General features: G+C 40.8%; 1 protein-coding gene across 2 annotated transcripts in view; it reads right to left on the bottom strand.

The window, feature by feature from the left end:
• STRN (striatin) overlaps window positions 1–2,022 on the bottom strand; it is a 117,193-nt gene extending 115,171 nt beyond the window's left edge. The window contains exon 1 of one of the 2 annotated variants that reach the window (XM_057497282.1): window positions 1,651–2,022. In XM_057497282.1, the coding sequence (XP_057353265.1) occupies window positions 1,651–1,884 (234 nt within the window). In that variant the 5' untranslated portion in view covers window positions 1,885–2,022. The remainder of the gene's footprint in view (window positions 1–1,650) is intronic. The other variant, XM_036931580.2, reaches the window with a different exon arrangement.
• Between the last annotated feature and the right edge of the window lie 12,910 nt (window positions 2,023–14,932).

Below are 14,932 nucleotides of genomic sequence, written 5' to 3'. Positions count from 1 at the left end.
ACTAGACCCTAAAGCAACGTAACAGGATGGAAAAGTTCCCAAAGAAAATTAATGTATAACGAAAGAATCAGAAGGAATCTTACAAAGTATGGGTCACTTCCTCACTTCATTCAACTCCTCCCAGAGGCCTTTCCTGGCCACCCCATCTGAAATAGCTGTGCCTATCACACTCTATTCTTGTACCCTGATTTATTTTTCTCATAGCAGTTACCCTTCTGGGTCAGAATATAATACAGCTACATTTGCTGATTGTTTGCCTCCCAACTAACACAAGCTCTAGGAGGGCAGAAGCTTTGTCAGTTTTGTTAATTCCAGGGCCTAGAGACACACACCTGCACTTGATAATGTGCTGAATAAATACATGATGAAACTGAAGTTCAGAGAGGTTAAAGGATTTCCTGAAGGCCACAGAGCTAGCAGCAAATACAGCAAACCCTGTCCACTACAAAAACTGTCTGCTGGCTAGAATTTCCACAGCCACTTCCACACCACCAAAGCAGCCTGTTCCAGCACATGATTCTATTTAATATATTTCTCCCTTTCTTTTTTTCAAGTGCCATAGAAAATACATGCTACAAAAAAAACAAATAAACACTGGTAGCATCTTAACTCTTAAGTGTTTCACCAACCAAACCTATACTCAGATTTCATAAGCCTACAGAGGATTAGCCTGTAAAACAGAAAGACACAGCCACATAGTTCTCTAAGTTGCCTGTGAAATTGGTATATGCCTTTTAGTTTTAAGACCACTGAAACCTACATACCAATTCAGAATGGCCTGTAAAGTATCATCCTCACTGTCCAACTTCTAAGAGCCTCACAACAGCTCCTCCCTGGATATACTTTATCTTGCAGTTTATGCAAGGAAATGTAGCCAACTTTAAAGTCCCTTTTAGTTCCCTTCAAAGGACAAGTTAACCTCACAAAACACTGAACATCAACTTAATCCTTAAGAAGTTTTAGATTCTGTAAACAGGAAACCATCTCTGAACCATCATCTGACCGTGATCATCTATGCCCTCCACTCAAAATCCATGAATCTGAAATACCTAAATGAAACGCAGGAGGGGGTGAGAGAGAGGAAAGAGAAGAAACATTTACATACATAAAAAGGGAGCAGATATTCCTAGTAACACTTTCGCCCAACATTAGCTGCTTGCCTCAAGTCAAGGCCTGGACTTCTGCGGTCCGCTTTGATCACCTTCCTTTAGGAAGAGGAGAGGAGCCAACCGCCCATGCCTTTGGCGAGGAACGTCTCTAGACCTAGGGCGCGAATCACTAGGGCAGAGGATGATTTGCCCGCCGCCTCTCAAACTACTGTCAGCTCAATTAGTAAACTGAAAGGGATAATCTAAAATGTGGGATGGCAAGAGAGTTGCAATGAGACTTAAGAGTTGAGAAGGAAGCGGCCGACCAAAAGGAGCGGGGAGGGCAAACCACGCATCAGCGGCGGGGGTGGGAACCTGAGTCAAGAAGTGGGGTCAACGGAAGGCAAAGGTGAAGAGAGGACGGGAACGAGGTGCTGAGAAGGATGGGCCGGAGCGAAGAGGGAGGGGAGAGCGAGGGCTGAAGCAGAGGTGGGGGGGAAGGGTCCGGGGCGGGGCGGAAGGAGCGAAGAGGCGGGATGAAGAAGGCCGGGAGGGTCTTTACCTGCAGCTCCGCCCGCTCCACCTCCCACTGGGCTCTCTCCACCTCGAAGCGGGCCCACTCATGCTGCAGGAAGTGCAGGATCCCCGGCAGGCTGTACTGAGCTCTGGCCGCCCCCGCCGCAGCCACCCCGTCGCCGGCCGGTGCAGCCTCCGCCAGAGGCCCGAGACCCTTGGCACCGCCGGCGCCCGGGTGGTTATTACTGAAGAAGACGCCGGGACCCGCCTGCTCGTCCATGGCGGCCGCAGAAACCGGGGAGCTGCCCAGGCGCCCAGCAGCGGAGGCGACCGCGGCGGCCAGCAGCGCCTCCTCCTCCCTCCGCCGCTCCCCGCCCACACCCCAGTCAGCAGGGAGCAGCCGCCTGGGCGCGGGGGCCGGCCGAGCCCGGGACGGGCCGGGAAATGGGTCAACTGCGGCGCGCGGGCAGCCCGGGGCCTGCCGGGAAATGTAGTCGCGGGGCGCGGGCGGGGTCGACCGCGGCGGCCTGTGGGGCTGCGCTGGGCTCGGGCGCGGGCGCGGCCCCGGCCGGCCCCTGCCGCAGCTGCTGCTGCGGCGGCGGCGGCGGCGGCGGTATCGGGAACGCTGGTTTCCTCAGCGTGGGGACCGGGCCCGGCCGGCGGCGCTCCGGTCGCCCTCGCACGCGGAAGTCCTCGCGCCGTGCTCCCTGTTGCGCGCACGCGCACGGAAGTTATCGGCCAAGATAGTCTCCGAGGCTGCATAATTTTTAGGGTCTCCTGGTAGTTCTGTTAAGAAACAAATTCAAAGCGGAGTCGCTGGTCCGGCCCCTGGGTGGGGGTTCTCCTGCCCACGGAAGCCGACCTCTCTCCCTTTGGTTCCCACTGAGGTGTTTCTCTGACCCTAGAAGCTCTCAGTTCTTCCCTAATCTGCGTATCGCTGTCGCTCCTCCCTTTCTTGTTCACTTGGCGGTTCAAACCTGTTGCCTGATGAGTCTTAACTTGTAAGGAACACTGATCACTGTTTCTCCTAGACTAGCAGCTTTCAGCTTCTTCCAAATGCCAGTCTGTTGACACCTCATCTGAAACTCTGCTCCCCTTAAGTCCCTCTCCCTTGGTAGTTAATCTGGCAGTAAATCCTGTAAAAGTTTAAGATATCCACAGTTCTGTTACTTAGGTCTTTCTCCTCCCTTCTTGCCGCTCAGTTTTTACTCTGAATTTCAATTCAACAAATACTTGATTATCAGTTATTTGTGTCTCTGGAAATAGAAAGATAAATGACACACAGTCATCAAAGGAGACTGGCAAGTATATAATTCTCACGGTGCCTTAAAGCTGCGCTACCCTGAAAAAAGTCCCTTTCTGTTCCCTGTAACTGTCTTAGGTGTCCACGCACTTTTCCCTTTTTTTTGTCCGATTCCCAGCTTCTTCCACGGTTGACCTGCAAACTTGCAACTGTATAATCCTACCAAAGGCACACCAGAGTATTTTCAAGTTTTTTCTATCAATGTTACCCTTCCCCCGAAGTATAGTTAAATTCACACTATAAATTAACGCTACAGCTATAATGAAATGAAAATGCCTGAAAAAATTAACAAATGGGAATGAAATCAAACACTTAATTTGGTCCCAGTAACAACTTATTTTAATTCTTTTGTGCGATGGATTTCTGGGGTATCAGAACTGATGGTCATGAAAAATTTAAAGATACAGACTGGTGAGTGGCATGTCAGGGAAGGACATCCTGTCCCTGTCCTCTCCCCCCTCTCTTCCCATGGCTACTTGTGAAAAGGACAGGAAACACATTGTATCTGTTCTGGTAGCAAATAAACATGGCAAGCTCTCTTCTCCCACTTACTGAATGTTTCTGCTTTATGAATTCATTCTTTATAATAAAAATTTGATCCAGGCCTGGCCAAATTTCCTGTATCGTATTTTGGCTCTAAGTATCCTTTGAGATACTGCCCAATCCTCTCATTTTACAGCTCAAGAAACTGAAATCCAAAGAAGTTGAGACTTGTCCACAATGAGGCTTTGAGTGAGTGGCACAGCCAAAACTAGAAACCAGAATTCCAGACTGTTATCTCATTGATCTTTCCATTAACACATTGCCTCCTCCTTTAATCAGAGCTACCAGAGTACCAAGAGGACAATTAGGCAACAATGGCATATTTTTTCATCTGAAGGATTTAAGTAATCTTACGTTTTGAAGGTCAGAAGGTATTTTTTCCCTAATAGAAGACATGTCCAACAGTTCCTTTCAATAATTCATAACACACTATAAAATATAATTAAATTTAATGGTAGCTGTTTAAGAACCCATAAGTCCTAGAACCTATAAAATTCCTATAAGAACATGGGCAGTAAATCGAACATGAACATTAATAACTTCTTTTCTGGATGTGTCTCCTCAGGCAAGGGAAATGAGTAAAAATAAACAAGTGGGACTCCATTAAACTAAAAAGCTTCTGCACAGCAAAGTAAACCATTAACAAAACAAAAAGGCAACCCATGAATGGAAGAATATATTCCCAAATGATATATCCAATAAGGGGCTAATATCCAAATATATAAAGAACTCATAAAAGTTAACATCAAAAAAACGGGCAGAGGACCTGAATAGATCTGTTTACAAAGAAGAGCTATGGATGGCCAATAGACTCATGAAAAGATGCTCAATATCACTTCATCAGGGAAATGCAAATCAAAACTACAGTGAGATACTGCTCCACACCACTCAAAATGGCGAATACCAACAAGACAAGAAATAAGTGTTAATGAGGATGTGGAGGAAAGGGAACCCTCTTACACCACTGGGAGGATTGTAAATCGGTGCAGCCTCTATGGAAAGCAGTATGGAGGTTCCTCAAAAAACAAACCATAGAAATGCCATGTGACCCAGTAATTTCACTTTTCGGATTTTACTCAAAGAAAACAAAATGATTAATTTGAAAAAATACATGAGTCCCCATGTTTATTACAGCATTATTTATTACAACAATGAAAAAAACCTAACAGCAGGAGATTAAACTAATACAGCTCTGAAGTTGCAGCAAGACTTCTCTTAAGAATATTGATGATCAACTTGCATTTCTCGAAGCAAAGATAAACTGATTTTTTAGCACATTCCCTTCCATTCTCCCCACCAACTCCATCCCTTCTTTATCCTTTGCTCTTTTAAAATTTCCAGTGAAGAGAAATTAAAGAGGACACTAACAAATGGAAACTCATTCCATGCTCTTGGCTAGGAAGAATTAATATTGTCAAAATGGCCATCCTGCCTAAAGCAATCTACAGATTCAATGCAATGCCTATCAAAATACCAACAATATTCTTCAATGAACTGGAACAAATAGTTTCAATATTCATATGGAATCACAAAAGACCTGAATAGCCAAAGCAATCCTGAGAAGGAAGAATAAAGCAGGGGGTATCTCGCTTCCCAAATTCAAGCTCTACTACAAAGCCACAGTAATCAAGACAATTTGGTACTGGCACAAGAACAGACCCACAGACCAGTGGAACAGAATAGTCCAGATATTAACCCAAATATATATGGTCAATTAATATATGATAAAGGATCCATGGATATACAATGGGGAAACAACAGCCTCTTCAATAGCTGGTGCTGGCAAAACTGGACAGCTACATGTAAGAGATTGAAACTGGATAATTGTCTAACCCCATACACAAAAGTAAATTTGAAATGGGTCAAAGACCTGAATTTAAGTCATGAAACCATAAAACTCTTAGAAAAAAACATAGGCAAAAATCTCTTGGACATAAACATGAGCAACTTCTTCATGAACATATCTTCCCAGGCAAGGGAAACAAAAGCAAAAATGAACAACTGGGACTACATCAAACTGAAAAGCTTCTGTACAGCAAAGGACACCACCAATAGAACAAAAAGACATTCTACAGTATGGGAGAATATATTCATAAATGACATATCCAATAAAGGGTTGACATCCAAAATATATAAAGAGCTCATGCACCTCAACAAACAAAAATCAAATAATCCAATCAAAATATGGGCAGAGGAGCTGAACAGACACTTCTCCAAAGAAGAAATTCAGATGGCCAACAGATACATGAAAAGATGCTCCACATCACTAGTCATCAGAGAAATGCAAATTAAAACCACAATGAGATATCACCTCACACCAGTAAGGATCGCCACCATCCAAAAAACAAAGAACAACAAATGTTGGCAAGGTTGTGGAGAAAGGGGAACCCTCCCACACTGTGCAATTAGTTCTACCATTGTGGAAAGCAGTATGGAGGTTCCTCAAAAAACTCAAAATAGAAATACCACTTGACCCAGGAATTCCACTCCTAGGAATTTACCCTAAGAATGCAACAGCCCAGTTTGAAAAAGACATATGCACCCCTATGTTTATCGCAGCACTATTTACAATAGCCAAGAAATGGAAGCAACCTGTGTCCATCAGTAGATGAATGGATAAAGAAGATGTGGTACATATACACAATGGAATATTATTCAGCCATAAGAAGAAAACAAATCCTACCATTTGCAACAACATGGATGGAGCTAGAGGGTATTATGCTCAGTGAAATAAGCCAGGTGGAGTAAGACAAGCATCAAATGATTTCACTCATCTGTGGAGTATAAGAGCAAAGAAAAAACTGAAGGAACAAAACAGCAGCAGACTCAGAGAACCCAAGAATAGACTAACAGTTACCAAAGGGAAAGGGACTGGGGAGGACGGGTGGTAAGGGAGGGGGGAAAGAAAGGGGGCACTACGATTAGTATGCATAATGTTGGGGGGGCACGGAGAGGACAGGTAGTGACTCTATAGCATCTTACTACGCTGATGGACAGTGACTGCAATGGGGTATGTGGGGGGAACTTGGTGATGGGGGGAGTCTTGTAAAAATAATGTTCCTCATGTAATTGTAGATTAATGATACCAAAATAAAAAATAAATTAAAAAATAAAAAATTTCCAGTGAATAAAAGAAAGCTCTACTCAACAGGTTGTCTCCTCCTCCGTCCTCTCCTTCTTCTCTTCCTCCTTCTTCCCCTGCCCCTTTCTCCTCCTCCCCCACCTCTTCCTTTTTCTTTAATAACAATGGTGCCCCCATTCCTAAGGTAGGAACGAAATTTCAAACAATGAATGTAATCTTCATTTAGTAGAAATGGCCATTGCGGGGGTTGGGGGGTGGGGAAGGGGAGAACAGTTTTATTAACTGGCTATTCTTGCCAACTATGCAAGAGACTACTGGTTTCTAGGCGGATCCTTTGCTAAGTGGAAGACAGCCAACCTTCATTTAGGCTTGAGTCGTCCAGAACAGCACCTCCCCTCGCAAACCTCCATCTGATAGTCCTTAAATATAACGTCAGTTCTCAAAAGAATTGAAATGAGGTACACTACTTTTTTATAAACATGACAGGGGAAAAAATCTGGGCATTGTGCCAGAAAAACAAGAGAAATGAAGGAGGTTAAAGAGGTCCAGTACATTTGTGTTTTAATTTTTGGAGACCATGTTTTCTTAACTTTTTCAAACAAGATTTAACTATTTTGCATGTACCACGTCTTTCTCCCTCTACTCTGCCGGTCCTCAATATGCTACTGTTGCTCAGTGTGTGTTAATTTTAGCACTTGCAGTTGTTCTCTGTAATGGAAAATTCTACCATTATCTCTGTTATCTCCTTTCCCAGATTTCCCTCTAGCTGCAGGACATGAAGTAACAAAAAATAGGAGGGGTTGGAACCAGCTCATATATACTTTCATGTGAACTCATAGTGTGTAACATTACAGCCAATGAGCTGATTGTATTCGAGTTTAAGGGAACCAATATATACACTTTCATTATAGGAGAAAAAGGTTATTTGAATAATACAGTTTTTAGTATATGGCAATAACCATATTAATGCTGCATTTTTATGAGAATGCAGCCAGATGAAAATGTGAAGGAAGAGAACAAATTAGTTATAAGAAGATTATTCCATGTTTTTTAAGCAAAATTTGTAAAACTGAAGAAGAAAAGTACACAGTGCATTTGATTTGTTGAAAGAAGCCCAATATAGCTGACACCAATGAGCAAGAGGAAAGTAACTCAATAAAAGCATTGCACTTTACATGCATTAACTCGATCTTTACAATATCCCTATGAGATAAACACTAAAGTTATCTTCATTTGACAGGTAGGGACACTACCATATGGCCCTGGGGCCAGCAGTAAATAAAATGAGGTGAAATAGGTAAGGGCCAGATTAGGTAGGGCCTTTGAAGGTCACTTTAAAGAACTGGTCTCTTTTTTTGTAGATAATTATTTTTTATTGAAGGGTAGTTGACGCACAGTATTACATTACATTAGTTTCAGGTGTACAACACACTGATAAAACATTCATATACATAATTCTAGGTTCCAGCTATCACCCTACCAAGCTGTTACAATATCTTGACTATATTCCTTATGCTATACATTACATCCCGGTTACTTATTTATTTTACCATTGGAAGTCTGTCCTTTTTTTTTTTTGTGAGGGCATCTCTCATATTTATTGATCAAATAAAGAACTGGTCTTGTTACCAGGACCAAACTCATTCCACTTGCCATACCACAGGCCAGTGAGTTGAAAGACAGGATGTTGGGGTAAGGAAAGAGACTTTGTTCTGAAAGCCAGCAGACCAAGGAGATGGCAGACTAATGTCCTAAAGTACCATGTTAACTCAGGGTTGATTTCAAGCTGCCTTGATGCTAGGGGAAGGGAAGCAGGAGTGCAAGCAGTTTAGGTAACTGAAGCTGCATGCCTCTGGGGGCCAGCGAGGGTGCAAGAAAGCTGAGGAACTCTGGGTCCCTGGTTAGTTGACTCGCGTCAACCTACGCCTGGCCACAGTGTTCCTATAACTGACAGGGCAATCATTGTTTCTCTACCTCCTTGAGGGAAGCAAGCTTTGGGGAAGGGGCTATTTACAGAAATCTCAAACTGTAAGCAAAATCCATTTGGATGATTAACAAGCCTACACTCAGGGCTGCAGGACCGAGCAGAAGCCTTTTCCTTTCTTTCTTTTTTTCTTTTGGCCCAAAGGTTAAAGCAGCAAAGGTGATAAATAATAGCATGCAGGCAGAGATGCCAAGCTTTTCTATCTCTTAAAATTTTTATGCTAAGGTAACCAACTGAAGAGTTTTCAGCAAAGTATCAGATTTGAATTTATAAAGATCACTTCAGTTTTTGTGTGGAAAATAAAGCATTAGCCAACATTTCTAAATCGGTCAGGCACTATTTCTAAGGGTCAGGCACTATTTTTAAGTCATTTGCAAGTATTAACTCATTTCATGCATACCTATACTGTAAAACAGGTATGAATATTAGTCTCATTTTACAGATGCAGAAACTGAGACACAGAGAGGATGAGTGACTTTCAAATGTTAAAACAGCTTGTGCGTGACAGAACCAGATTCCAACCCAAGCAAACTGACCCTACAGTCCACACCAACCACTTTGCTATGCTGTCATCAAATGTGGTGATTTGCACTAGGATGGTAATAAAGGCAAAAAAGACATATGGGGAGATCTGACAAGATATTTAGGTAACTTGGTGATGAACTAAGTATAAGGAGGGAGAAGGTGGGAAGTGTCAGGGATGATTCCACGATTTGAGGCTTAACCAACAGGATAAAATAGTTAGGCTGTTTACTGGGAGATAATGAGTTCAGAAGCAGGTTTTAGATGAGGAGGTGAAGAGTTCGATTTTAAACTGAGTTTAAAGAGTCTCTGAGACAACCAGTGAGTAGGTAGTCACATATGCAATTATGAAGAACTAAAGACAGGCTAGGGCTCTGGACCATCCTATGAAGAATCCCTGCCTATTATTCTCTACCATACCATACTTCATACCTTTCCTCCCAACTACTTACCAAAGTGTGTGATTATTTTATCTCTTTCCAGGTAGAATGTAAACCTATCATGGCAGCTTCTTTCCTTGACTAATCACTATTGGGTTCCTAACGCCTGGCATATAGTAGGTGTTCTATAAATAATTGTCCAATGAATGAGTAAGAGACAGCACTGAGGATTATAATCCCCAAACCTCTGACAAACAGGAATTCAAGTTCTCTCTGTGTGTGTCCAGTGTCAAGGGATGCCCTATCATAAGGCAATCATTTTTTTTCTTATAATTTACAGCACAATTTTATTCACTTAAAGATTACCTTGCAATTTCTGCTGTTAATTTGGCAAATTTCATCAGATTCTTCAAGAGGGCACATAGGTCAGGCCACCCCCAGAGAAACCAATGCTCCTTTGTCAACAAGCAGGTCTTAGGAGGGGGGACATGCATTTTACCTGGAGGACCTGGGTCCCTGGACAGTTAACTGCTGGTCTCAGTCAAATGGTAAAACAGGGACTTGACAAAATAGTTGTTTGCAGTTGAGATTTTAGCCTTTAGGGCAATCATTTTTTAACAGCTCTCTTAGAAAATTCTCCTTGTGTGCTCAATTGCAAACCACTTATTTGAAACATTGACTTGGTGCAGTCAGCTATCTGGACCTCCTATCTGAAGATTAATGACCATGTTGCTCTTTTTCATCCTCAATTTCTCTATATCACTTGACTTGGATACAGGCCAGTTTGTCATTGCTCTTGATATGTGACATCCAAAGCATATCCTCCAAGCCCCTGCTCCACACACACACTGGGTCCCACAGCCCAGAGGACTGTCACCCTCCTTGTTTAAACAAATGTCTTTTAACTAACATAGCCCAAGCTCAAGTAACTTTTTCTTTTAGTTTCATAATGGTTTACAGTCAACTAAAATACTGTTTTTTAAAAAGTTTAGGTATATCAAATATTTGTGGAGATTTAATGGCACTCCCAGGTATTTTCTTGGAATTTGGAAAACAATGACCCAGTTTCATTTTCATGTCTGTTATTTCAAAAAGCATCTCTTTCTAAGATTCAGCAATGTGTATCAAAATTCAAACCTGTCATATTTTTTATAACTCCTTTAAATATATTCCCCTAAGAAAGTAATCTACCAAGTTTCATTTTTAAATTGCCAAATGCAGCATTATCTATTGAAATGTAAAAACTAGAAACCAAGTACCCCAACATAGGGCAATGGCTAAATCAATAATGGTAAGTCCATTATTTAGTAGGCATCAAAAAAGATGGTTACTATATCTACCCTGCATTATTACTAGAGTAATTCTATGGGGAAATGCTTATAAAATAAGCAGGAAAAGCAGGACACAACATCCTATCTTCAGGATGCTTACAAATGGGGATGGAAATAGACTAAAATATCAACAGTAATGGAGTCTGTGTGGGGAATTGCAGTGATTTTTAAATGCAAATCTTATAGTTACATAACGTATAAAAATTGCTTTCCTTTTTTCATTCTTTTATGCTCTTCAGATAAAATTAAAGGCTTTGTTTCATAAATAAAACGAGAGGCATTTTCCTATAAAACTGGAGATAATTTGGAAAGAAGGAAAACATTTAAAGAGAGCATGAATAGGAAAAGTTAAAAGTTGGAAAACCCAAACAAGTTCACTTAAATTTTCTTGGATTCTTTTGGATCACCTTGTAAGTCAAGGTGGGGAAGTGCATGGTTCTCACATATTTGTTCAGTGACAGCACCACCAAAAACTTGGTTCAGGATAATTTTCCAAGTTATGATTAGGACATCAAATTCTTATTTGTTTAAGTAAAAATTTGTGAACCCCGTTAAGTCATAATTTCATAAGCCTTTAGAACTAGAAATGGGTTTGTAATGATTAAATCAGGTTTTAAAAAGAGTCCATATGATGGAAAGCATTAAAGGTGAGAAATTTATTTATAGCTGTACTCTAGCCATTTCTGGCAACAACCTAAAAATTTCAATAAAGAATGAAAAAAAAGTGAGGAATAGTAATTCATATGGTTAAATGTTTTGAAAATTGGGCTAATTATATCCATCATCTAGCATTGTTTGAATAAAAAGAAATAATGGATATAAAGGGTCCTGCATACCTGCACACACAGAGGAGAAACAGCAGCTCTTCTTGGCAGTAATAATCTATGATATTTTATCTGCTTTTTGGATTTAATGTATTTTATACTATCATACTGTGATGGCAATTTAAACTACTTATCATAGTCAAAGCAATACTGAGAAGGAAGAACAAAGCAGGGGGATCTTGCTTTCCAAATTCAAGCTCTACTACAAAGCCACAGTAATCAAGACAGTTTGGTACTGGCACAAGAGCAGAACCACAGACCAGTGGAACAGAATAGAGAGTCCAGATATTTACCCAAACATATATGGTCAATTAATATATGATAAAGGAGCCATGGATATACAATGGGGAAACGACAGCCTCTTCAATAGCTGGTGCTGGCAAAACTGGACAGCTACGTGTAAGAGAAAGAAGCTGGATTATTGTCTAATCCAATACACAAAAGTAAATTCAAAATGGATCAAAGACCTGAATTTAAGTCATGAAACCATAAAACTCTTAGAAAAAAACATAGGCAAAAATCTTTTGGACATAAACATGAGCAACTTCTTCATGAACATATCTTCCCAGGCAAGGGAAACAAAAGCAAAAATTAACAAGTGGGACTTTATCAAGCTGAAAAGCTTCTGTACAGCAAAGGACACTATCAATAGAACAAAAAGGCATCCTACAGTATGGGAGAATATATTCATAAATGACAGATCTGATAAAGGGTTGACATCCAAAATATATAAAGAGCTCACACACCTCAACAAACAAAAAGTAAATAGTCCAATTAAAAAATGGGCAGAGGAGCTGAATAGACAGTTCTCTAAAGAAGAAATTCAGATGGCCAACAGACACATGAAAAGATGCTCCACATCGCTTGTCATCAGAGAAATGCAAATTAAAACCACAATGAGATATCATCTCACACCAGTAAGGAAGGCAACCATCCAAAAGACAAAAAACAACAAATGTTGGTGAGGTTGTGGAGAAAGGGGAACCCTCCTACACTGCTGGTGGGAATGTAAATTAGTTCAACCATTGTGGAAAGCAGTATGGAGGTTCCTCAAAATGCTCAAAATAGAAATACCATTTGACCCAGGAATTCCACTTCTAGGAATTTACCCTAAGAATGCAGCAGCCCAGTTTGAAAAAGACAGATGCACCCCTATGTTTATTGCAACACTATTTACAATAGCCAAGAAATGGAACAACCTAAATGTCCATCAGTAGATGAATGGATAAAGAAGATTTGGTACATATACACAATGGAATATTATTCAGCCATAGGACGAAAACAAATCCTACCATTTGCAACAACATGGGTGGAGCTAGAGGGTATTACGCTCAGTGAAATAAGCCAGGCAGAGAAAGACATGTACCAATGATTTCACTCATATGTGGAGTATAAGAACAAAAGAAAACAGAAGGAACAAAACAACAGCAGAAGCACAGAACCCAAGAATGGACTAATAGTTACCAAAGGGAAAGGGACTGGGGAGGACAGGTGGGAAGGGAGGGATAAGGGTGGGAAAAAAAGAAAGGGGGCATTGCGATCAGCATGTATAGTGTCGGGGGGGCACAGGGAGGGCTGTGCAACACAGAGAAGACAAGTAGTGATTTTACAGCGTCTTACTATGTTGATAGACAGTGACTGCGAACGGGCATGTGGGGGGTACTTGGTGAAGGGGGGAGCCTAGTAAACATAATGTCCTTCATGTAATTGTAGATTAATGATACCAAAATAAAATTAAAAAAAAAAAAGAGCTCATGTACCTCAACAAACAAAAAGCAAATAATCCAATTAAAAAATGGGCACAGGATCTGAACAGACACTTCTCCAAAGAAGAAATTCAGATGGCCAACAGACACATAAAAAGATGCTCCACACTGCTAATCATCAGAGAAATGCAAATTAAAACTACAATGAGTTATCACCTAACACCAGTAAGGATCACCACCATCCAAAAAACAAAGAACAACAAATGTTGGCAAGGTTGTGGAGAAAGCGGAACCCTCCCACACTGTGGGTGAGAATGTAAATTAGTTCAACCATTGTGGAAAGCAGTATGGAGGTTCCTCAAAAAGTTCAAAATAGAAATACCATTTGACCCAGGAATTCCACTTCTAGGAATTTACCCTAAGAATGCAGCAGCCCAGTTTAAAAAAGACATATGCACCCCTGTGTTTATTGCAGCACCATTTACAATAGCCAAGAAATGGAAGCAACCTAAGCGTCCGTCAGTAGATGAATGGATAAAGAAGATGTGGTACATATACACAATGGAATATTATTCAGCCATAAGAAGAAAACAAATCCTACCATTTGCAACAGCATGGATGGAGCTAGAGGGTATCATGCTCAGTGAAATAAGTCAGGCAGAAAAAGACAAGTATCAAATGATATCACTCATCTGTGGAGTGTAAGAACAAAGAAAAAAACTGAAGGAACAAAACAGCAGCAGACTCACAGAACCCAAGAATGGACTAACAGTTACCAAAGGGAAAGGGACTGGGGAGGATGGGTGGGAAGGGAAGGATAAAGGGGAAAAAAAAATGGGGCATTACTATTAGCAGACATAATGTAGGGTTTGGGGGCACGGGGAGGGTTGTACAACACAGAGAAGACAAGTAGTGATTCTATAGCATCTTACTACGCTGATGAACAGTGACTGTAATGGGATATGTGTGGGGGACTTGGTGATGGGGGCAGTCTAGTAAACATAATGTTCCTCATGTAATTGTAGATTAATGATACCGAAAAAAAAACCCTACTTATTAGACTTCTATTATGTGCCTATACTAAAAGATCAGCCAAAGATTCACTGTCTTCATAAAAAAAAAGCAGCATAAATGTATAGACACATGTAGTTTTTAGATGTGCAAGAGATCACAGAGAGAATACCTAGTAAAGTTTCCTCTCATTTTATAGAGGAACTGAATCCCCCAAAGGTTTCAGTTGTTTGAAGTTCTATCCCCAGTTGATGGCAGAACCTATTGAGAATTGGGAAATCTGACTTCAGAGTTTTCTCTCTAATTAAATTGAGAGTTCAAATGTATAATATTAACAAGAACTTGGAAAGCAAACAAGATACTTCATTTCATATAATATTAAAACTGCTCAGATTAAGCTTTAGAAAGAATCCACTTGCTTTCATCATGCTTGTACTTTTAGCTTGATACTGGATGTTCATAATCAAATAAATATGATTATTCAGGCTGAGAAAAATCTCAGGGGTTAGGCAGGGAAACAAATTAATAAATGTAAGTCTTCAAACAGATGTTCTTTTATAGATACGATCATGGAAAACTAGAAGTTAAGTTGTTAAGTGGCTCAGAAGAGTTTAGAGAAAGGATAAAGATGTATTGGGGGAG

This window comes from Manis pentadactyla, chromosome 2 (assembly GCF_030020395.1).
Source record: "Manis pentadactyla isolate mManPen7 chromosome 2, mManPen7.hap1, whole genome shotgun sequence".
Taxonomy (NCBI): domain Eukaryota; kingdom Metazoa; phylum Chordata; class Mammalia; order Pholidota; family Manidae; genus Manis; species Manis pentadactyla.
The sequence above is the reverse complement of the archived record's forward strand: the minus strand, read 5'-3'. Positions and strand labels throughout refer to the sequence as shown.